The 25,854-nt window shown below is 35.5% G+C and overlaps 1 protein-coding gene across 2 annotated transcripts in view; it reads right to left on the bottom strand.

The window, feature by feature from the left end:
• The window catches only part of CEP162 (centrosomal protein 162), a 44,180-nt gene that overhangs the window by 17,789 nt on the left and 537 nt on the right, over positions 1 to 25,854 (bottom strand). For both annotated transcript variants that reach the window (XM_014263349.2, XM_088053666.1), the window contains exons 2-16: positions 25,510 to 25,597; positions 24,561 to 24,664; positions 19,936 to 20,074; positions 10,963 to 11,115; positions 10,520 to 10,706; positions 9,735 to 9,784; positions 8,422 to 8,537; positions 7,444 to 7,474; positions 6,947 to 7,069; positions 6,003 to 6,194; positions 5,764 to 5,839; positions 4,620 to 4,884; positions 3,149 to 3,416; positions 1,339 to 1,481; positions 323 to 550 (exon numbers count right to left, since the gene is read on the bottom strand). In XM_014263349.2, coding sequence (XP_014118824.2) covers positions 323 to 550; positions 1,339 to 1,481; positions 3,149 to 3,416; positions 4,620 to 4,884; positions 5,764 to 5,839; positions 6,003 to 6,194; positions 6,947 to 7,069; positions 7,444 to 7,474; positions 8,422 to 8,537; positions 9,735 to 9,784; positions 10,520 to 10,706; positions 10,963 to 11,115; positions 19,936 to 20,074; positions 24,561 to 24,620 — 2,031 coding nt within the window. In that variant the 5' untranslated portion in view covers positions 24,621 to 24,664; positions 25,510 to 25,597. The remainder of the gene's footprint in view (positions 1 to 322; positions 551 to 1,338; positions 1,482 to 3,148; positions 3,417 to 4,619; positions 4,885 to 5,763; positions 5,840 to 6,002; positions 6,195 to 6,946; positions 7,070 to 7,443; positions 7,475 to 8,421; positions 8,538 to 9,734; positions 9,785 to 10,519; positions 10,707 to 10,962; positions 11,116 to 19,935; positions 20,075 to 24,560; positions 24,665 to 25,509; positions 25,598 to 25,854) is intronic.

The raw sequence follows: 25,854 nt of genomic DNA, 5'->3' as shown, positions 1-25,854 counted from the left end.
CTCAACATAGTACCTATAGTACTTATCTCTAACAAGTGGCATCTGTGAGAATGAATTAAATCTTTGCCAAAAGCTTGCTGCAGGACTCTTGAAATAGCAACGTAAGGAAACTCAGGATAACATGGTTTATCTCCAAGGGAAAAAAAAAATCACGTCCTACAGACAATAAATATAACAGCAGGTATGCATTTATAAACTTGCAGTGTCTGTGTAAATTTGGATTTTCTGCTCATCAACAACTCATGTAAAGTAACATCAATTCAATTTTCAGAAGCAGTATTTCTTCTCTTCTATAGGCACAGGATACAAGATGACAAAGTACCTTGCTCTGAAGAACATAGTTTTCTTGGCCCAGATGGGAAAGCTCCTTCTCATGCTGTGTTTTCAGTTCCACTACCTTAACCTCCATCTCCTTCTCCTTTTGTGAAAGCTTACTGGCCAGCTGTTGAACCAAATCCCGAGCTGTGTTCAGGTCCTCCTCTGCTGCTTGTACTCGTTTTAACAAATACAGCTCTCTATCACAGCTTTTGAAAGGGGAAAATGGTAAGTCCTAGGGTAGACAATTCAGAGAAACATTACACTGAGCTGATTGTTTACCAGAACTCTGCTCATCAGTTTTATTTAACTAGTTTGTCTGGGTCTCAGCAAAGCACTTGAAAAAACAACCCAAAATAGAACCCTCCCAACATTTTAATAGCAAATCTTCCTATATTTATTTTAATGAGCTACCTTCTAATTTGCAAAATATATATGAGGAAAACAAGACAAAAACCCAACAAGAAACAAATACATCCCATATAACAGCCACTATATTGCTACCAGAATTATCCTATTATGCATCTTACTTTTAGAAAAGCAGCAATGCTTTAGGTATTCAATGAATAGCTTTTTCATGCAGTTAATAGCGGAGAAGGAAAAACCATTATGGTACTGTAAATTCAGTCATCTTGGAGAAGTCAGAAGGTACTATTAAATATTTAATGCAATGCAAATAGGAAAAAATCCCTGAACAGTAGTACTGTTTAAACATTAATACCAGAATATTATATGTAGAAGTTCTATTTAACCTTAACAATTAAATAGTAATTTTTAGAATTTAATAAGCAACTTTAATTATATAGAACTGCCAAAACAACAGCATTATGCAAGCAACTGAAGAGCAGTATGATTATATTTGTGTATTTTAAAAGCAAAAATTAGTGTTTGACCAAAGGGAAGTCTTCATTCAGTATTTCAGTACTTGCCAACCTTGTGATAACTGTTAAAAGCCTTGAGAAAATAAGCTTGCAAACCAAGTTGTACATGCTATAATTAAGAGCATCACTGATTATTACTCACATGATGATATTGCCTGTTATAATCCCCAGCCTGGTGTCCAAGATTACTAACAACTGATTGGCCAGACAAAACTCTGTTAATACTTCCCTCCAAAGTTGGTTCATTTGTTGCAGATCTTATTATCCTAGTAGCAAATAAGGCTTCTTCATTTAGGCAGAAAGTAAAATAGAACAAATTAAATTCAGAATTTTATGTCCTTTAAGAAAAATATGTATTCATGTGATCCAACCTGTAGGTATATAAAGTATTCTACAACCTGAATTTTGAATGAAATATAGAAACTTGAGAACAATTATATACTATGGAAAAACTGGAGGGTTTTAGTTTTTTTTTTTCAGTAAGGAGCTGATGACAAGATACAACAAAATGCAAGAGAAAAACTGAAACAAGTAGTTGGGTAATAAATCCTTAATGAAATAAGGTTAACCTCACTCCTCCACTTCAGAAGTGGCCAGTTACTTAAGTATACAGAAACACAACATATTTCAAGCTACAAGGAAGATAACACAATTTTCAAAATAGACTCTGGAGTGCAGACAGCACAGAAAGAAATGCAACATTTATTTGTTTCATCAAATAACGACTTGACTGGAATAAGAAATCAGGAAAGTTCCCCCTAGAGTCACTAATATATCACTGTTCACATCTCAGTCTTCTGAAATACAGATAGTAACTACAACTGCCATTTCAACTGGTTCTGCTTAGGAATGTAACACCTGAAAAAAAAAAAAACCTTCAGACAATGATTCTTTTTCAAATTTCATGCGTTTTTAGTGTCACACACCCCTCAGAAAGGTGCTTGCTTAGCACTGATGACTTGGGAATTGTTTGATTCAATGATATTAATTTCAATGAGATTAATTTCAGAAATCATCTAAAATTTCTATAATGAATGGCTATAGCTAGGAAGGGAAGAGCAAGTTTGAATGAAGCCAGTGGTCTTAATTCCTCAGTACTTGTCATTCACTTTACCATTTTCACCAGGCTGTAAAAACCCTCTCTTCCCCAGGCAGAGACACAACAATGTACTGAGGAACTGAGGTCCTGAGGTCCTTCAGTTCAACACCTGCCACTGAAACATCTCCCTAAGACAGGTAACGTAATCCTAAACTGCTTATCCTGACTACCTGCAGGGTTTTTAAAAAGCACTGCATGCTAGAAGTGCACTAAAGCCTGGGTACCTGTAGAGTTACTTGCCCATGCCTCCGGGATAGCAAACATTGTCTGCAAAGACACTAAGCTGAATTATGTCATGAAACCCTTCAGGCTTCACCCCAAAATAAAAAGGTTCAGTCCTCTACTTGCAACCCAATTTTCACAGAATTACACTGCTATTCTCCTTTCCATAGTGTTTCCAAGAGACATGAATAGAAAATAGGACTTCCTTTTTAGTATTTTTTTTCCACTCCAGGAAAGCAAAGATTAAAATAAGCTGAGAACAGGAATTCAGTCTCAAACATACAAGTAGTGAGTCAGTGAATCTTTGCATTTACTATCATGAAAAATATCACCTTGTAAATATTAATTTTTGAACACCAGCTTTTTTTATTCTTTTGGTCCTACTGGTGAAAAATAGGTAAGTCTCAAACATAGTGGTGGTAAATGTGAGTGGAAATGAAGCAAGACTACAAAGATTTATATAAAAGTCTCTCTCACAGCAATTTCATGCTAATACATAAAACTATCAGTACTTAACTGCATTTGAGTTTAGATTTCTCTATGACATTTGGGGTATTCTAATGTGAAGCACAAAAAGTAAACCTCTCTGGCTCTTAAACTCAAAATTAAAACTCTTAAAACTTAGAATTACCTTTAGATTTTGCTCTATCTGCAGGACTTTTGGCTTTCATACAGGCGTTTTTGAAAGTTTCTTTTGGTGTTTTCTTTTCACTAACTGGAAAAGACTGCTTTGAAAGTAAACTGGGTTTCCCATAGCCAGAAGTTCTAACCAGTCCATGAGGACCATGTGAAGGTTTCTTTTTATGTACAGGTGCTGGACTTCTGATATTCTTATATGACACTGGTTTGGTTGTCATTGATCCTGATCTTTCATTCTTCAGGGAACAAGACCGAAGAGCCTGTGACAGAACACAAATTTTAGGCTCTGCTGTAAACTGAGGTATCATTCTCCAGTGAAAAACATTGAACCAGTTACCAAAATTACACAACTATAAGACTCAGGGTGATGGCAAGCATCATTTTTAACCAAATTAGTAGTAAGTAATTTTGCAGAATTGTACTACTTCACAACTATATAGGGCAAGTGTTTTGTAATGGCTCTGTTTAACTGATCTGGGAAATTGGGAAATTTATTTTAATTGTAGTGTACATTACAGGATCTTTTGCTTAACAAATAAGGGAGTTCATGACTAAAGGCTAATAAACACAGTGAATATAGAAACCCAGCCATGAAGAAAGTAATAGCAGTAGGCAGAGGAACCCTGCTAAATCTGATCTGATTGAAAACAAAGCACACAACTCCCAACACCAACAAATAAAAATGTTTAGCCAGTTTGCCCTAGTGGGCAATCCACTGGTATAAATCAGCCAAACCTCTGTCCCTATAATGCCTTGCACACACAAGAGATGATTGCCTAAAGGAGTGTGAAGCTAATTTAGGGGATGCAAGGAGGAAAGAATTTGGGGATTCAGGGAGAAGATTTGGGATTATGTAAATCTTGCTCTGGAATGTCTGAGATGATTGTAGGAATGTGCAAAATTTACAGGATCTTTAGGGAAAGAACAAAAAATAGGTAAAAACAAGTCTGGGAAATGGAGAAAAAATCAGATTAAAAAACCTGGTGACATGACCAGGTTGCTGGTCAGCACGCTTGTCTGACTCAGCTGGACACTGACCACTGCTGTCTCTTCTATATTCTTACTGTACTTAATTTCTAACTGTTCTCTCTGTACAATTGTTCTATGTTCTGAGCCTGTTGTGTGTTTACATGTGTCCCTCCAATGCTCACATGCTCAGAGACATCACTATCTTGAGGATATCTTGCTGGAGATGTGGCATTGAAGCAGCCTTGCACATATTGGGCTGGGACAAGAAGAATCCCACTGGTCCCAATGTCCACTGGATTTGGTGACCTCCATCAGTAGCAGTAGCAACAGTAGAATTTCAAGAAAAAGAACAACAGTCTCTCAATTTCTTAACATCAGAGCATAATCAATTGTTATGAACGCACTCAAGAGAGTGATATTTTAGACAGGCAGTCTAAAATACATACCTTTAAAAATTACTTCCATATAACAAAAATTTGGCTGGTAATACTTACTTTTTTAGTTTTGCTTCCCTGTGAAAGCAGAGAGTCTTGTCCTATTTTTTCTCTTAGTATATCAGGCTGTTCTTCAATGGTCTGAATTTTTTTCTCAGTCATCCTCTGAAAGGCATCGTCATTCACACTTCTCCGTAGAAAGATGTTTTCTTCTCTGTTAGACTTTTCAACTAAGTTTTTCTCCCAAGCTGCATTACTCTGGGGGTCTTCAAGGGGTGAGTGGCTAATGAGGTCATTTTCTGTGCTGCCCACCAGTTTCATAGGACTACAAGATAAAAGAAGTCATATATAATAAGACTTGCCCTTTGCTTTTCTATCACTCTGGAAAAAGCAGAACATTTTTTCCTTAGGTATCAGCTGTAAAGACTGCCTGAATTTCAAAGAGCTACTAAGCCCCTTTTAAGACCCATCTTACAGATTTAGTCATACAGGTTTGGCTCCCATGCTGTGTAAAGAGTCACTTCTCAGTAGCAACTGTTTTTGCGTAGGTAGCAAAACTGGCTACAAGATAAACACCTGTAAGCCTGCAATTAACACTAATAAAAAAATGAAGAAGTATTTCTGCTGAGTGCAGCTATGTGATAAGCTCCCTGAACTCCTCTGCTAAGCATAAGCTGTATTTCTGACAGTTCCAAGGCCTGTGCTGTCTGCTTGAGACAGAACAGTTGCAGCAAATAAGGGGGATGTATAGACTACAGGTTAGTAAGAATCACAACAGTGGGGTTTAATCTTAAAAGGATTTGAATTTAAGATTATGGAGCTTGGAGATAGGATAGGATAGGATGCGATTAAGAGCTAGGATAGGATGTGGGCTGAAATCCTTGAATGGAGAAGGGGAAAGAGCAGAAGACTGGGAAGGCAGAGAGCCTAGCTGTGAGAGTGATGAACACTCCTCCAAATTATTTGACAAACACGGCTGCTTATTACCCAAAGTAAGTATGGGAATCCCTGGTCTATACCTATTAACACTGCATAACTCATTTAGCAGTTCACTGCAAATGCCATAATACCAGTGCAGGATGTAACAAAATTTCAGTATTTAATTAGAGAAAGAGATAGATGAGTTATTGAGAAAGGTATTTTTCACAAATCGTTAGCAGCTTTAAGTTACTACAATTCTCAAAATGCATCTTGAAATACATACCTTTCAGTGTCAACATCAAAATTTCTGATACTATGTCCTTTAATTGTTTTCATCAATTCCTCCACAGTAGGTAAATCTAAATAATGAGAAATAAATATAAAATAAATCAAGTAACAACCTAGAAAAAATATTTGTTGCAAGGACATTTAAAAATGTTTCGTAAATGGACTATTATAGATATTACTAGCTCACTTGTTTTACAAGCTTGTACAATACATGCCTCCCTTTGAGCTATTTACCTGAATCAACAGTTGACATGTTTTTTGCATAGATGTCATTATTTTGTGAACTGCTTTGCCCTAAGCCTTCTGAGACTGCCACTGCAGAATTGTGCAGCTTCTGCTCATCAGTGTCTCCCAAAGACTGACCAATGTGATGATACGCCTGGTGTAGTGCTTCCATGTCACTGGTGGTTTGTCCACAGGAAGTACCTGAAAAAAAAGCAGACTTGTAAGAGACACTACTGGATTTTCTCTTTAGGGAAACATCCCTCTTGAGCCTGTGTTTCAGTTACTAGCTTGGTCTATTATGTGGGGAAAACCGTGATATCATTTACATTAAAAAAAAAAATTAAAAATCTCATTTTTCCTATAAAAAGAAACAGCTGCCAAGTTAATTAGTGCCTACTAAATTGTCTCATCTACACTTTGCATTCCTCTCCCCCATTCTCTCCCACCTCAATATTTTAACACTACTAAAATAAACATTATAAAATAATATACATACACACAATATATAAAATTATATGACTATTTTAACAGGTGCCATCACAGCCATAATCTGGATATATGTGACCTGTACCACTGTGCAAAGTTTGATAAGAGAATGTATTTAATAATTCAGTTCAGTGCTGTCAAAGAAAAATTTTAGATATGAGAAATAACCAAAGGAGATGGTATTTAAATATGAAATTGCAGCATCAAAAGCTACTTTGCAATAACCAAGTGTAAAAAGGGGTCTTTTTAGCAGAAACATCACTATTTCCTGAAATGTTTCCTCATGTTTCAAGATTTGTTGGAAAAAGCCAAGGGCTTCATGTTCCCCAATAATCTAAGAACAAATGAAGACACTGAAGTCACCTATTTTAATAAAGTAAGATTTCAGGTTTTGAGTTTTGTTACATGGTGGGGTTTATTTTAGTTGTGTTTTTTTTGTTTTTTGGTTTTTTTAAAGCACCTCTTACCTGCTTCATTTATTTCAATTGCACTGACATCTTCAGGCTGATCATGTTCACCTGGAGCTACATCTGATGTTTCAATGGCCTTCTGAAGTTCTACAGTGGAATCTTGTGAATCAAGCAATACAACTGAGAAGATAAATGTTAAAGAAAACACAAATCTTATTTATACTTCATCACATTGGAATTAAAAGTATACCAGAGCTTATCTTGATGTCTTAAGCATACAAAAAATACTATGTAGATTATTTTATTGCCATTAATGGAAAATCAATGAACTCTGATTACAAATTTGAGTTCTGAGGAGATGCAATAAATATAAAAATACATTGATAATCACCTTTAAGTGTTAAAAGTAGATTATTTTAACTATTTCAATTCAATATATTTTCATTAGAGCACGATATAATAAGGTGAGAAATACCAAAATAGTAAAAATAAAGTAAGCACGTTTCAAAAAGTTACATTTAATCTTCTTCTACGGATCAAAGTTTATATTTTACCTTTAGCCAGCATGCCAGTGTTTGTTTCTTCCTAACAAAAAAAAAAACCAAAACAAAAAACCTAAACAATTACTTCTTGAACATCAGGGGGAAAAAAGAAATTGGACAAACTTTAGAAGTTGGTCCAATACCTAAAAACAGTTTTTAGAACTTAGAACTAAGCAGTAATTCATTCTCCAAGAATAGGCACTTCTCTGAAACCCTCCCTAGGACACCAAAAAGTTCACAACATCCTGTACTCTATAAACCTTTTCACAAGTGAACAGAAATTAAATGCTCCTCTGCATAGAGGAGCATTTTTGCAGCTTTCTGATTTTCTTTCATTGTAATTTGAGAAAAGAAAGTAGCAGCAAACACATTATTTACAATTCTATTCTAACATTTCAAACATTTATTAGATATACCACTCTAAGAAATTTATTTTAAAAGAACTAAAAACCAAGTAAGTTTACCTAGTGAAAATGAGTACATGGTGCTCTATAAATTTCTTTTGAAAAAAACCCCTAATCTGAACATGTGCTCCAGGGATGCACCTATGTGCTCCAACCACATGTGCTACACATCACAACACCTGACTAAGCCAGCTGTGCCCTCACAGCTCAAACAGTGAAGATTTTTGGGTCCTCTGTACAGAATTACTTCCAGTAGTCTGTGTCACTTGCACCTTAATAGCTCTGAGAAATTAATCACTAGCCATTCTGAGGCTGAGTTTCCACCTGAGCTCATCATTTGTGTACTTCCACCCTCATTTCTTAACTCAAAGGAGTAAGCAGGAAACCCTGTGAAGGACTTAACCCTTTCTATGATCTATCATATCATTCACACAGGAAAGTGCATATCCTTAATAGAAAGATATAGTCTGAGGGCCACTATATTCTTTCTGACAGTATGTATCATATAAAGGTTTACTATATTTAGTTACATATTGCAGAGCTTTTAAAATTCCTGCAAGTAATAGAGACATTTAGCAAGCTATACCTGTTCTTGAGGACTTAAATCAACTTCTGACATGACTTTTTGATTCACCTGATCTCCCTCAGTTTTAAGGGCAGAATTAGTATCTGTTTCTTCTTCAAAATCTTCACTGTAGCTACCTAAAAGAGCAAAATAAACATCAAATAGAATGAATATTCAAGGAAGATAAAGTAGTAAGAGACAGCTATTTCCTTTTCCCCAATGCCTCATCTAAGGACAGCCACTGCTAATGTTAGTCCTTTTCAACAGGAAGTTTCCAAAACTGAGTGTGGTACAAAAACTACAGTTGAAGTCACACATAATACCTCTAAATTCAAAGGATGCGTGCCTTATGATCAGATATACTTCATCTCCTTAAGGTGCACTTGAACTGACCCCTTTTACTCAATTACTCTCTCTCACTTAGAGGTGTAAGGATACAATTCCAGCCCTGCAGATAAAGTACTCTGTACATTCACTTTGACAACTCCAGCAGTTTTGAGGCTCAGAGTCTGTAATTTGGCTTCTTATGACCTGCTCTGGTGGGTCAAAAGCCACTCTCAAGAATAAGCACTCTTTAAAACCAAGTGTGTCACAGAATGAACTTTACAAGCAAGCTAAAGGCTTTTCTTACAGTTACCTAGATCCTTTCACAATTTTCAGTTCTCTTTTGCTGTATCTTTCCCTCTCAGCTCCTGTGGTTACAGGCTCCAGTGTCTGCATCATCTGTAACACTTAAACCTAGAACCCTTGCAAAACACTGGTTCAATAATGTGTTCTTTATGTGTTTATGGTTTACAAATACATCCTCCTTATGCTGGGAAATTCAAGCTTAGCAAAAGAACCTCTCAAAAGTTCAGATAAATATATAAATTTGAAAATACAATCCAGTAAATTACATGAATACACTCTATTACATGCCAGCAATGAAGTATGAAATAAAGAGACATAACAAGAAAAAAAAAAAAAAGCAAAAACACTGCAGATTACACAGATTAAACTCAGGGATGAGAAGATGGCACAAAAATAGAGATAACAATTAAGGTACTGGAGTAAATGAAACATTAAATCAAACTTCAACAGCAGAGTTTTTTTGGTTTCTTTTTTTTCCATTTATGATCGATGCAGGGTGTTTACTGCTTTTTTCTTTCCTTTTCTTTTTTTTTTTTGTCTTTTGGTTTACAATAGATTAAAAATCCACTTAAGAAAAGAAAAAGCACAGAAGCAAAAGTAAACCCCTTAACCTCTCTGTATGAATAACAGCTGCACAGTCATAACACAAGGACAGCGCAAAAGGCTGATATAAGAACTACAGGTAAAAGAAAAGATTGTATTACCAGATTTCTCTTCATGTTCAGATTCTTCTTCTTTTTCAGCTTTTTCATTTCTGAGAAATAAATTGAAAATTCTACTCTCTTTTTGCACAGCAAATAAACATACTTTTTTTCTTGGAACTCTACATGCAGATGCTTCTTACAATCAGTAATAAAAGAAAAAATTGTAATTTGTCCAACAAATTAAATCAAAGGTAAGAAAAGTGGTAAAGTGTCAGCAATTATTAAAATAAAGTATTTCCCAGCTAAAAATCTCAATCTAACTCTTAAAACCACTCACCTTCTGCATCCTCTTCAACATTTACACTAACTTCTCAAACAATATTTTTATCAAGGGTTGCCTCCTGTTCTGACTGTTTCATTCTGGATTAACAACATTAATTTAACATCCACCCACCTCCCCTTTTTTTCCCCTTCTCCCACAAAACAAAAATTTTGTCCTTATCTAGAGCTTTCCAGAATTCTGCCACTCCAACTCTTTTCATATCAGAAGTTGCCTCTGACTCAGCATTTTCAGCAACTGCAGCCTGAAATTCCCCTCATCCATTTCTCCCACAGATGTTTGGACTTATTTTCATGTTACTGATTATAAATGGGTTGCCCTAGTCTATGAAGAGTAAGTATCTTTCCTCTAGATTAATTTGTAATATCATGTTTAAAGGGACACAGAATCTTTCCTGATCCATTTCCTTGTTATTATCAATTGTTACCTCTTCATTTAGTTATTCCTTACAATTAGGAATGTTGTTATTACTACTGAATTACAACTTTTCTTCCCTCTAAATTACCGTATAAATGGTGCTAGTATGACAGAATCATTGGAATCCAGCTCTTTATTTAATCTTGAATAATCAATAGTAGAGGAAGCTTCTTGTTCTAGCTTGGCAAAGAAGATTTCTTTTTCTTCTTGTTCTTCCAAGGTATCCAATCCAACTCCCATGATACTTTGATTAGGCCCAGAAGCTAAAACTGAATCTGAATTTCAAAAAAGAGAATAAACTGTGTCTTTGCTGTATGTCCACACAGAACAGCCATAATAGTTAACAACTACAGACAGACTTGTAAAATATTAATGGCATCAAATCATCACAAGCAAGTACTAGGAGACTTCAGTTCATGACACAGCTGACAGAAGTGAAGAATCCCATCTAGAAATGAATTAAACTGCTTTTAATAGTAACTTATTTAGATCTAGTTAACTCAATGAAATGGTTGGGCTCTCAGTTCTCACCATTTGTTTCCAAGCTGTCTCTACTCAAAGAGATGGCATCTCCATTACTTTTCTGAAGCTGCATCTTTTCCACATCCATATTTTCATGACTTTCTCCCACAGGCTGTGAAGTGTTCCGCATCTTGACAAAATTTCCATTGGCTTCAAGCATTCCTAGGAAAAAAGTTGCAATATTCTTGACTACCACCCAAAAGCTATTTGTATGACACATCAGTCTTCTAGTCTCCTTCCAGAACCACCAGTTTTAATCTCACACTGCAATTGCAAAGACATGCAGTCTCACGTGTCACGTTCACCTAATTTCCACTAATTCTATAGGTAAATCTTGTTTAATTAATTAAGCTATTATAAACATTATCTTCCAATTCTTTGTATTTGCACACATACCTAAAGTTCAGCATGAGTCAAATGCAAAATCTGAGTTACCATCACATTACTCATGAAAGGCAATCTCACACATAGACCCTATACGGAAATTGACATTTCTTTCTTAAACCCCAGTTAATTGTATTTGATCTGCTATCTCAGATCACCACAGATTTTTTTAAACTTCCTAAGCCACTGGCTTAGCAAGTACATTTCATTTGTTGCTTAAAGGTTATAAGGAAAAAATAGAAATCAAAGTCCCTTAAAAGTCACTGATGAACACCCAGTTCTTCTATTCTCTACATTTATGCAACTACAACTTGTAGTTGCTCTCCTAATCATAATTTCAGTGTTGTGAGGGTTCAACATCACCTTAACAATTCTATGGTGGCTCTCAGGCAGAATGCTGCCATATCTACTTCCCCATGGAAGACTAAAAGCCAGATATTGCAGGACATTCCTAGTTCAAAAACTCCTGCATGCCTGCATGCAAAACACACACGTTTATACTTAGATTCTGAGTAAGATCTTGCTGGAGAAGGGATAGGAGAAAAAATGCATATGCTTTTTATGAAATGACAATGAAATTATTTAACAGTTCTCACAGAAGGGAACACAAACTAAGTCTGTCTTTTCTGACATGAATTGTCAGTTGATAACACATCATTTTTTGTTCTGCCTGGCCACATGATGTTCAGACTGTAGCTGTGTCCTTGTACTGAACACACCAGAAGGAGTGAAGACACTGACAACAGCTCATTTCCTGCTGCAGGAGACTGCAGGAGATCCATACATCAATAACACTAAATCAGTCTTCCATGTGCTGACCAAGTGCTTCAGCTGCGGGATCTTCCTCTGCTCTCTACACAGGCCCATACAAATCCCATTTAAACATCCCATAATTGCCTACATTGTGACAATGGAAAATCCTTTCCCCTTGGTACTGAAAATGCACTTAGGGTGAGGGAAGGTGGGAAAGTAGGAGTCTCAACACCTTTTCCCTCCCTACCAGGCAGCCCTCAGCATGTCCATGCTGATTGTAAGAGCCTCCTTTTTAAAAAGCAGACTAGGTTTATTTTCTTGATTTTAATGACAAATTGCCCTTGCACATCTTATTGGGAGGCTAAGTGCCTAAGACTCCACATCTTGGAAATCCACATTACTGTATCTAACTCCAGCTCTGTCTTCAATAGAGAGCTCTGAATGACCTGCCTTACATGCAACAAATAAATGTCAGAGACATTGTCTAAAAGTCAAGCTCCACATGTATAGAAATTTAATGCCTAAATAAATATATATTGCTACATTGAAAAGTAGAAAATGGAAAGCTCAAAGTGCTGAACAGAAGTACAAAACTACAAATAGCCCATTTCTCAGGTAGCTGAATGCAGTAATTTGAAGTAATTTACTCAGATGGCAGATGGCACTCTATTCTAGTTATCAAGACAGCAAATAGAAGTCTGTTTGCAGATGGGTCACAAGTTAGTGTGCTATTAGCTGTAATCTCACCAGACCTCCAACACCCTATTTTTGATTGAGAATATAACAGCAGAATCAAACGCTAATTGCAACTGACCTCCTATGCAGAGATTTGCAAGAAAGGAGAAGGGATTATACAACAGTAAAAAACCCAGTTAGAATGCTTAATAGAACAAAAGGTTAAAGAAAGAATTTTCCTGTGTTTTTTTTATTTAAATCATCTCATATCCAGTGAAATTTCTCAGCAGACGTATATTGATCGTGAAGGCTTCACAGGGTTTATGTAAACTATCTAATAATTTTTAAATATTTTGCTAGTCAGGGTTTGAGTCAAATCAGAAGTTTTTTTATAAAGCACCTTCCTTAATAATCTGAAAATCAAATACTGCTTCTGCAGCCATTAAACTTTGCAACTTAGCCACTCTCAACACCCAGGCATACCCCCACTTGCTACTGAAGGCAAGAATATTTGTTTTCTCTTGCCCTACACAATCCAAACTCTGAGAAACATATCAAACTTGGAGAAAATAGCCTCATATGGATTTAACAGTCTCTTCACCATGTTTCTGGCTGTTTTAACAGTCCCACAGATTTCAGTGAGACTAGCAAGAGCTGTTTTTGTGGAGAGGGTATTTGTTACTTCTCTTAAAAGCTTCTTAGTCATCTTGAATGAAATGATTTCACTACTTGTATGTTTATATGCAATATTTTTTAAGGCTAAAGATATATGGTTTATATTTTAAAGTACAGCCACTTGAAATTAATTAAACTAAGAACCTGAGTTTCACTTTGAAGAATATTTCTACCTACCACACTTACTTAGAAACATTTAAAAACATAAATACAAAGGACTTAAACTGATGATGACAACCATCTACTTCAAAAAGTAAGTTATTTTTTCCTAATTTGACCAAGTCTGTAAGAATTGAGTCATTTTACCTTTTTAATACCTTATAAAATACAGTAAATTCGTTACCCTCAGAATTGTGTGGACTGTCAGAAGTGAGAGCTCCTTCTTCTTTGTTTAAGGATGAACCTTTCTTGTCCTTATGAAATTTTTCCAACATTTTGCATTTAGACAAAGCCTTGCTGCGAGATGCACTTGAAGATTTAGAGGGAACTACTTGTAAGTGTACATGAACATTATAGATTTTAATGCATAGTGGACAGGGAATAAAGAGAAGAATGAGATGTGAGACTTGAAAGTGACACTTCTGAAAAAGTAACACAGTTCAGCTTCTTATACATTGAATTACCTCTAATTTTCTACCTATAAATAAAAACTAAAGTTAATACTTTTAACTTCTGGAAATAGAACTACTCTTTCCCATCCTTTTTTTTATTTTTAAAAAGATTCTTGATCCATGTATATTCAATTACACTGTTCTAGCAGCTCAATAAATGACCTGAAAACAGAGAAAACTAGTAAAACGATTTCAGCAGTAAAAGGTTACTACGAGGTTTGAAAGAAAGCATCTAGACTGGTTCAAAGAAAAGTGGGGAAACATAGGTACATAAGTATAAATTACTAGTGTCTTTATCACTGTCAGATATAAGAACTGCATTTGTTTGCTCAAACCCTTGTGGGGACTTGCTCAGCAGTAAATACAACAAACGCCTTCCATTCACATTAGCAGAATTAAGTTTTAGATAACAGCACCTATGCTGAAAACTGCTCTCATGATCAAAGAGTCATAGAATGGTTTGGGTTGTAAGGGACCTTAAAGATTATTCAGTTCCAATGCCCCTGCCATGGGCACAGATGCCTTTCACTAGACCAGGTTGCTCAGAGCCCCATCCAATCTGGCCTTGAACACTTCCAGGGATGGGGCACCCACAACTTCTCTGAGCAACCTGTTCAGTGCCTCACCACTCTCACAGGAAAGAACTTCCTCCTAATACCTAAAGCCACTCTCTTTTAGTGTGAAACCATTCCCCCTTGTCCTATCACTACATGCTGTTATCAAAAGTCTCTCTCCATCTTTCTTGCAGACTCCCTTCATGTACTGCAAGGGCACAGTTAGATCACCCTGAAGCCTTCTCTTTTTTAGGCTTAACATACCAAATTCTCTCAGCCTTTCCTCATACAAAAGGTCCTCCACCCCTCTATCTTAGTGGCCTCCTCTGGACTCCTGCACAACAGCTTTTATATACCTTAGGCTAGCCAGATGCTCAGGGTTAGATTTTGCCATGTTGAAATTGTCATGGTGGAAGAGGCTTCAAAATTGAGTAATTCAGATAAAACTCTCAGTTATGAGTCTTTTGAGTTTACCTTGACACAAGAGAGTAGTCTAGGACATCAAGCCAAATACTCTTGCTATTTAGAACAGTATAGAAGAGTATAGGGATATGTGACCAGAACTTCATACAGCTCATACATCCAAGATAACTAAAGGAAGCTGGTGCAGCAAGCAGAGAAATGGTATTAAACCCATTCTGATACAATGCATAGGTCCTTTATTCCCTCAAATGATGTGCAAGTTCACTAGCAAGGCACTACTTCTCTAGATCTATATTCTCCTACATTTCCTACATCTCCTACTGGTAAGCTAGAAGTGTTAACAACATACTATCTGTTGTAAATAATGCAAGCACCTGATACCTTTTAAAACAGTAATTTGAAATAACTACAGATATACAGATATAACTATGAATATTGCTCATATTTCACCTAATTTGAGGAATAAATCAATTTTTAGTATTTATCTCCCAGACCGAGATGCTTTACAGCCATTCTATGCAAATAAGGCTTATGAAAACATACACATACATTTTCTAGAGCTGCATATACACTCTAGAAAACTAACACAGGGAGATGTTCTACAGTCTACAAACTAGATCACCAACATGATCCAAAGACCAAGTGCCAAATATTTCATTGTCATGGCTTTCCAAAATATTACTGATCTGCTTGAACTTAACACCAGTGCCATGCTTAAAGCAGGACAAGTTAATTGATGTTGTCTTTTATACAGAAGTATTTAACAAATCAATACTTATAATTCCCACTTACTCGCTGGAGTTTCTTTTCAGATAACATACAATGACTCACATAAAATGCTGAATCTAAAGTTATACTGACTAAAATAATCCTGCAGATTAAAGTTTAAGTTTTTCACTTATACCAATTGCTGTTTCCATTCCAGAGGCAGCATGCACAAAGCAGCACAGTCATCAGCAAAGGGAAAAAGAACCATATCAGTAGAAAATAAGTGAAATGCTTATCTGACTGCTGTCTTTGAAATTAAACTAGAAGAACAATGAATTTTAATATTTATTGAGTATGAAATGCAGGAAGTGTATGAGACTTTCTATTTACTGAACACGCACTTAGTTCAGGTGAGAGCTTTTTGTACGGATTTTCAAAGTTATTTCCCCCTTTCCCCAGGCTGACATTCAATACTGTCTGTCCTACTACATCACTATATGTAGTGATATATGATGCTACAACAACTGAGCACAAGTTCACACAATTATTAGTTTCTTCTGAAAATAATAGAAGTACGTGGCAGCTTGGTCAAATGGACAGTTTGCTAAGGATTTTCTACAGGAAACATACTAGTAATACAAGGTTGATACTGAATAAATATATCAAAACACATTTAATCAAATACCAGACTGGGAATCTGAATGGGGACTCCTTTTTTCAGTATTTTCCACTACTTCGGAATGGCTTTCTGTCAGTTTCTTCTCTTTTCTCACTTTAACAAATTTTATTTGAAAATCTTGAAAAGACAAACAGCAGAAACAGACATGCAAGCAAGACAGGACAGAAATTCTTAGTATCCAATTTCTTTTTATCATTTAAGTGACAAAAGCAAGTAGAAAGGACATTACCCAGGTCTCTAACTTGTCCAATATGGGAGACAGTCTCTTGAATCATAATTTGAACATTCGTTTAAAGCTGAAGAACAAATAGTTTAAACATACCTAGAATAACTAGTGGAATTATTTTAAAGTGTATTTTATACTTCTCAGCAAAACAGGCTATTAATTTAACTCTCTGCCTATTTTCTGGCACTTCTGTAACAAGATGCCTTGGGAAAAAATACAAACCAGGCAAGAAGTAAGTGTAGAGCGTATTTGTAACATATTTAATCTTATTCTCTTTGTCTTTCAAGAAAGCATGGTAGAGATAATGAAGTAACTCAAAATCAAAACCTCAAACTGCAAGCAACGTATCAGCTTGGTGTATTACACAAACTATTCAGGCTTTCTTCACATAACATTATCTCTACACACACCCAAAGACATCAACTTATACATATGGAACATGCATTTGTAATTAATGTAGTGCCACACTCTGGGTGAAGGTAAGATTTATGCATTTATTTTGCATTTACTTTGTATAATCATGTTTGATTCATGATGATAAAACAACTTAAAAAAATACTAATTCTATTATCTGACAGTCTACTGATTATGTCTTATCTGCAACCAACATGAAGTTTCAAGCCTAGAAGGACACAGAAGGATCTCCACAAAATTTTGAAGCATGCTGACATTATACTTTCCAAAAATTGAATTCAGCTTATATTCATATTTGTTAGTATCACAGCAGTGTTATTATTTACTCCCATAGGAAATTTTTTTGCTATTTAGGGGACGCTTACATATAACCTTACAAAAAACTACAAGTCTGAATCATCATCTTCTCAGTCATCCAGTGCAGTAACTTACACTGCAATGCTGCTGTACCATCATCTACTTTTAAGAGGTCTGAGCAATACACTACACAACATACACACACTGTGAATGAATATTATACATGGCAAAATGGTATTTGACAAAGTACTTGGAAGCACACAAGACAGAGATATACAGGAAAATATGAGCAGTTCTGGAAGCCTATCCACACTGAATGTCTTACAGTCACCTGACCCGTCATTTTAGGACGCCACAAATCCATCTACATGAACTGAAATTATAGCCACATAAACTGCAGAGAAAAACTCAATTTATCCCAAAGGTGGCCAAGGTGGTCTCTGCAAACGGCTCTCTTTTGACTCTAGGTTAATTGCACTACAACTAGAGCCTATCTTGCAGAAAGGCATTCATCATAGCACACATTTTACAACTACAAAACTGCAACTGCAACCATTTGCAAGTGTCCAGAGTGACAAATATAGCCCTTTCCTCATGGGATGACACAACCAGGAGATCCACTTCATGCCATGGAGTTACCACCCTCTTGCCAAGACAGAAAGAGGAAAACTTTCTAGTAGGAATTAAAGGCCCCTCTGCTTGGCAATATTAAAGTAGTAGGAGGGATATGGCTTATTGTAACTCCTCCACAAGTGGGGTATTCTATGCAGTGGTGACAGAGCAGTAAATGAAATAAAACTGATAATTTGTCTGGCAAAAATAGTGCTCAGGGAAGAATTTTTTGCATGGATCTGGCATGTTTGGTGTACACTCCTATATTCTCAGTTTTGTTATGTCCAGCTGCCAAGATGTTGGATCTTGGAGTAAAAATGCATTACATAGAGATTACTTTCAACTCTCTCCAAAAAAAAATAAAACCAGCCCCTCATCAACATCATGAATATGAATAGGCTAGCTTCTTTTGCATGTAAATTGATTGCATACTGGAAGAACTGGGTAGGCTCACCTGAATGCCTTTCTGTTAAATGAGAATATTTTCTGAAGAGAGACCTTGAAAAGTTTATGATATATTTCATACATCAGTAAATTGTAGATCTAGTTTGTTTCAGTTCTAATAGCTTTAACTTTAGTTAACATGCACAGCTGAGAAGATATTCTTAATTTTAAAAATGACAATGGTGGAAATAGTTTAGATGGAACACCTTGATATAATCACATTGTTTCTTATGATTCTGTTTTGAAATTTACTTAAACCACACAAGCACTGTTCTATAAAACTTGTAATCACCCTGCCCTTTAGGAATCTATTCCACTGTATTTTTTACCATAAGAAGCATCAAAGCTGGGCTGCCTCAAGCATCTCAGAAAAACTATGGAAGCATGCTGAACTCCTAAAGTCATCAGAAAATTTTCTATGATAGTATGAAGAAAAATAAGGTCATGTTAACCTCTTAATTCTCACATTGCACAGCAAGAACACTTTACATTATTTGAAAGTAAGGAAATCATCATATCTCACAACCACCTGATAAGAACTTTCTCATATCCATCTGAGTTTTACATCAACATCTTAAAAGGCCACAGACAAATAAGTCCAGCTACCACCTATTAGGATAAAGCCTAAATGGTACAACTGCTGACTAGGATTTGACTCCTCACTAAGACAACACTGACAGGATACAGCTAGTCTTAAAATCTAAGACTACCAGGAGTATTTTAACTCTGTCAGATGAAAAATTGATTTTGTAACTTTCTGTTAAGATCCACTTGCAATTAATACAAAAATTAAGATACCACTAGTTACTGCAAGAAGAGAGGAGGCAATCACCCTGTGGAAGCTCACTACTCATAGGCTTTATTACCCAACAAGAAGACATTGTAGAAATGAAAAAAACAGAGGTGGAAAGCTTGCAAATGATTATATATTTTCTTCCAGAACTATGCGGCCGTGTCAATTCTGAACCAGCAACCATGTCATCACAGCCAATTTTGCCTTGAGCCAGGGTTCTTGGCAAGGGAAATGTTGAGAATAGTGAAGAAATACATCTTGGATTCAGCTGGTGTTGAGAAGTTTTTCTGTGCTTTTCCAACCTACTACAAATGTTGCAGTTAGCATACGTTTATTCAAATTGTTATTTTTCCACAACAGTTTTGAAAACAGAAAGCTATAGAAAGTCAGTATAAAGAACAGGTTGGCTACAAAACACATATACCAGTATTTCTGCAGAGTTCATAAGTTACATTTTCTAATTATCTTACTATTTATAATGTGCTCATTTTTTGCAAGTTTTATTAACTCAAAAGCTACAGAAAAAAATCCAGCAGACAGCTTGCACAGAGCTTGAATATGAACCATTAAAAAAAATAAATTCTATTTGAAGTTTATGCTTTACAAACTTGCACTGTAACATTCTAAAACACTTGAGTGACATCAGCTTAATCTGAAACCAGGCCTAACACGCAGTATGAGAAAGAACTAGCCTGACCCCCTGTGGCCAAAACATTGCAAAACTGTAAATTTACCACCATCATCCGAATCTTCTTCAGATAACCACCATGGCACTGAATCCTTTTTCTTCTTTTCTTTTCTCCTGGGCTGTCCCAGTTTCTCAAGCATGCTGCTCTTTTTCTTTGAATTTCCAAGTGAATCATCTGAAAGAGACTGAATCAATTGCATACAAGATTAAAGAGAGCTTTAACATTTTTACATTGTTTCAGCCACTCAATTCTGGACTTCTGAGTCCAGATGCCTCTCATTACTCCCCACTGTTTCTCTTTCTTGTATATGCATGACAAAATTGATTAAGAAACAATAACTATATTCATGTGCTATAATACTGCATATTTTAATAACCCCACTGCCAGAACTGGATATATTAAAAGTTGACTGCTTCAGAGAATATATGTTCAAATGAACTGCACAATCAGTTCTTTCTCAATTAGTTAAGACACATAAGAACTAAAACTCTGACCACACCCCTGAAGATAATGAAGTAGAGCAGAAACAATTTTGCCTCATCTTTGCTTCCTACATGAACATTATTATTAATATTCTAAAAATAAATGTGCACTAGCAACATTCTAGCTGACAGCAAATCAGATTTCAGAAATTAATTTTATAGTTTGTATTCGTGGAATATAATAGAAATGCCAGAGCCATTCCTACCCAACTGTGTATCAAACTTTCATATGTGTTAATCATCCATGCTGATTTTGACTGATTACTTAAATCAATAGAAAAAATAATTAAAATCTATGAGTATGGACACCATATGAATTTAAGTTACTGAAAAGGAACAGGAAAGAAAAAACAACTAACTTCTGCTCTTTTCCTTTAATAATGCTCTTTGTGGCCTACAGCAGACTTAGAGCCACAATTAGCTATCCACACATTGAACAAGGAAATATTCATTAAACTAGTGCACTGCAACCTGATGTTCTACATATTCTTTGTGCAGCAAACTGGGGTTAATGGGAATTAAATACTTTTTATCTAAATTTTTAGCTACAGCTGTTAAAACCAATTGTCTTAAATTGTCTTAAATAACACGATGCACAGAGTTAGGAAAAGCCATAAATGGTAAGAAACAAAGAATTCAAATACAAAATGCACCTGTGATGGGAAAATTTCAAAAGCTTCACTTTTGTAATAGTCACAAATAAGAAAATGTGATAGTATAAACCCAATATTAGAGGCAACAGGATTGTGGATACTGAACATGTATAACACAAGGGTATGTTTTATTGAAACAAGCCTCTGCAGTCCAGTACCTCCTATTACATTAAATACACTGCCATAAAAACCAACCGTTCCTATGTGACTAAACCTTCAGCTTCTCTGGGCTTAACAAGAATATTCAAAACTCAAACGTCAATTATATAAAGCTATAATTTAAGAAAAAATAATAGCAATAAAATATTAATATCTCTGATAAAGAACATCTTTAGAGCTTTCAGTTTGACTAGAGAAAACTAAATGCCTGTCAATACATCTCAGAAAAAGTGCTCTGAGCCTTGCACTTTAATAAAACACAATTTTAATAAATTATGAAACTGCTCGACAACAGAATGTATTGCAATTTCTCGTAGTTGGCTCTGACGCAGAAAAAAACAGCTTTAGATATCTAATAAATATCTCATAAATAACAATTTTCGGACACTAGTCACAACACAAGTACTAGTGCCATTGTTCTCAAAGGTCAGACTGCCTCCTGCTAGCTGGAAGCGCTGACAGGTGCTTGATGTTGTCACTTGCTGTTTCTTTTACAACCAACAGTATCCTCTGCTGTACACGCAGAACTTCAGTGATGCTCATACTCCTCAGGGGTTTGTAACTAAAGAACCTGAAACACCCACAGGTTGTGCTCAAATTCTGGAAACTTTCCATGTCCAGCCATCTTGTCAATTGCAGACAGTAAAGCTGCAGCAGCTGGGAAAGAAATGCTGACACAAAAATACTGGTGTATTTTTCCCAACATGCCAGTTGTCTCAACAGCAAAATTTCCTAATTTTTTTCCTTCCTTTAAAAAAAAGGTAAATTTACACAAAAGTGTCAGTTGTTTAATCTCAACATAAATAAAAGCCGAAAGAGAACTAGAGCAACTACATGGCACATTGTCAGCTTACTACCTACTTTGCATGTGAAGGAACTTAAAAAGGATAGGTATTACAGAACTTGATCTAAAACACTCAGACTTTCATGACCAGTTGTCCTAATTAATTCATGAAACCAGTATTTTTCAATTAAATAAGTCTACTCCAAAATATGCTTTTATTGCACAACAATATGTTCATCTATTTGATCTTTTAATAAAAACTTGTTTCTCAAACATGGCTTATGTGCGGTATTTCTCTTCCAGATACTATTCTACAGATATTCTAATAAGGATGGTATAGCCTTTCCTTTTGAAAGTCTTCCTTCTCAAGTATCCATGAATATCAAGTAGAACAAAGGTTAACTGAAAATACTAAAAGCAGACAATGGCTTTTTCACAACATTACTTTGGGTCATCAAAAAAAGGCAATTAATTCAATTAATTGAAGCACTATGCATTAGAAAGAATTTCTCAAGTTGCACCTCCCAAGAGAACATCACAGCCAACACAGCAAACACTGAAAACCTGGAGCTAAACCAATATGACAGATGATGCTGAAGTGAAATCCAATTGACAGTAGGTCAACCAAAACAAGATACTGGTGGTAAGGAGTGGATGGACCACAGGAACACAGACGGTGGACAAGGAAGTGTTATGGGAAGAATTATGGATGACAATAGGCTATCATGGCAAGGGATTGGAATAAGCATAACCAGGCAGAGGAAATCATAAAAGGATTTATCCTACATGCAGTCACTGTTATTATACATTTGTCTTTCCTTCTGTATAATGATAATAGTGTAAAAAATCCACTGATAGCTTTTAAAGTTCAGTGGATATGCCAAAAGACTTAGTTTAATCCTCATGAGACCTGCATCATCCAGCTGTATATAAAGTCTTTCTTTTAACTTCATATGTTTTAATCAAATACAGACATAGCCTAACTCCAAACACAGATTCATTAAGAATTATTTAAAAGGGAAAAATCCTGCTCCATTCCTCTTTGAAAGACTTGCTTAAATGATATTAAATCTTCCCCAAACTACTGACAAACAGATTTTACCATTCCCCACCCACTGTGACACTCTCAACACAAACATCACCTACAGAGAGATTTCAAGAAATGGAGCACAGCAGTTTCCCATCTTTCTAATATTAAAAGGCCAAACACTTTTTATAAAAAAGAAAACCAAGGAGAAGGACACAGCAGAAGATGCATGTGTAAAAATAACAGAGTAGATAATGCCATTGTTATTTGGGTCTGTATCTAGTTGGCAAAAAATACAATGAATATTTTTAATAATGGGATTGGCAGTTTGTAAACAGTTTTTGATTGAAATTATTAAAAAAAATTAAGACATGAATTGTTAAAGTTACATTCTCTGGGACATTCCAAATGCTGCTTAAAATAATTCAATAGTTACTTGGATTTTTTTTTAACGAGCATTCTTAATGTGGGCAATAGATGAGGAAGAAGAAGAGCATGTCAAATGAGGAATAAAATACCAGAAGCAACCACATGCAGACTTTTGACAGAAATGCATAACAAATAAAAGAATAAAACTCCTTTCTCTTCCCTAGAGCAACTCCCTTTGTAACAACAGTAAGTAAAGAATATTGAAGGAAATGCAAAGACTAGTTTTCTAATTTTACTAACATCAGTAATTTCAGTGAGTTCAAGAGTGCTAATTTAGTTACATAGTTAAAATAAATTATTTTTCACAAGTGATTAAATTGCAACACAGTTTACTTTAAAAAAAGTTCAAGCATACATTACATATAACAGTGGAAATATTCTCTGACATCACTAGTTATGCTTATATATAGAATAAAAATTTAGTAAAGGCCTTACATAGCAGCATCTATGTTTCAGGGGTACCACAACGTGTGTCTGACAGACAAGACAGCAAGTTCTGAAATTACTAATTGTCTATTTGCATTGAAAAAAACCATACCTAGTCAGGGCATTTAGATCATGTCTGATAATTCTTAGCTTAAGTCAGAACCCACAGACTTCCATGATTTCGCCAGTATTCAAAACCATGAAGCACTGTGAGGAATTAAAGGACTTTAATTCAAATTTTCTAATGACTACAACATGCTTAATTATTACAAGAATTTTTAAATATAATTCAGTGAGAGTAAGCATTGCACAGAAAAATTAAGAAATTTTTAAAACGTAGCTTGTGTTTATACACAGGCAGAGTTTTTTTTATATCATTTTCAATTATACATCAATTTGAAGCTTCTGTTACTAAGCAGCACCAACAATAAAACTGAAACAAAAATCAAGAACCAAGGGCTCTTTCTGAAGATACAACCAGGCAATGACAAAATGTTTATTTAATTACAAAACTGTTCTCTTGATTTCAATACAGCAAAATAGTATGACTTTAACTTAGCAATTGAGACCTTGAAAAGACCTATACATAAGACAGCAATGTTAATTATGCGGTGAAAGCACAGCTGAATCTTACATTTCATACTCTTCTATACTCAATTTTCCCAATTTTTTAATAGAGAATACAGATGTGACCTTGCTCTCAAACATACCTCTTTCAGAAACTCTTCAAACTGCTCATCTAATTCTTCCTTTGAAAATCGATAAGCCATATTTTGCAGCTGGACTTTATCTTCCAAACAACTGAGTCTAAAAACTAAAATTTAAAATAAAGTTAATAAAATACATTCTGAAATTGACATAATCTAATGATTTGCTTGAATAGAGCTATAAGAAAAAAAAACCCAATCCAAAACCTGAGAGATGACAAACACCATTCTCCCATCCCTTACAAAACTATTTACTGAATGAGACAATCAGTGCAAATGTACCTAGATCACGCAAATTCCTGATAAGCAAAATACTTCCAAAACACCAGCTTCAGCATATAATCTTTGAGGGATAAATAAAATATTATTCACTTCAGCATCTTTACATTTTTCTTCAAAAATCAGCTCTCTTAGCAACCTCTTAGCAATTAACAAAATTAAGCATTTTGTTAATAATCAAACGAGAATCTACTGTAGTAGTATTTCCATTTTAAGGACTTTTAATTCCTTTCTATGTTTCTTCTCCAACACTAGGGACATCTGGCATTGTTAGTTTTGTTTCATCATCTCTGCTGTGCTTTGGATTTAGTAAACAATAAATAAAGGTAGATCTTTTTAAGGTTAGGGAATAGCATTTGGTTTGATCTGCCCTGACACAGAAAGCCAATGACACTAGCCCCACTCTCCTTCCACTAAATCTGCATCAACTTCCTAGGTATAAAATATGCCCCACAACCAAAAGGTTGCAAAGCTCTTGTGTATCACAGTGCTCAACACATATGGCTGCCTTCAAAACTGCGTATGTATGGCAGCATTAAACTGCACTAGCATCTTCCAGGCTGAGAAGTGTGATGTAAACATAAAAGGGCTAAACATTTGCAAAAGTGCTTTTACCGTGAAGTAAAACTTCTCCCAGTATGGAGCCCACTCAGTACACAGGACTGTTACCTACCTAATAAATTGATTTTGACAGGCGAGTTGTGACAACTGTTTCCTGCTTTCACTCCTTATCCATCCATAGACCACCCGACAATTTGGCTCTGGCAGTTAAAAAAAAAAAAGTTATATAGCAGACTGCCCAGAAGCTGAATTAAGCACGATATCCTTATGTAAGCATTTGGACAATATCTCTGAAAACATGGTAAGGAGATTAAGAATGTTACCTCTCAGGGCACACGTAATCCAGTATCCTTTTATGCTTTCACATCAAAGAACACTTGATGTTAAACGCAGGATGCTTTAGCAATTTACTAAGTGCGCCAGCTACTTTAGCAAGTGGGGAATACTTAATTCTAGC

The sequence above is a fragment of the Pseudopodoces humilis genome, chromosome 3, assembly GCF_049639895.1.
Source record: "Pseudopodoces humilis isolate 2021_Gansu_Grassland_sample_001 chromosome 3, ASM4963989v1, whole genome shotgun sequence".
Classification (NCBI taxonomy): Eukaryota; Metazoa; Chordata; class Aves; order Passeriformes; family Paridae; genus Pseudopodoces; species Pseudopodoces humilis.
The sequence above is the reverse complement of the archived record's forward strand: the minus strand, read 5'-3'. Positions and strand labels throughout refer to the sequence as shown.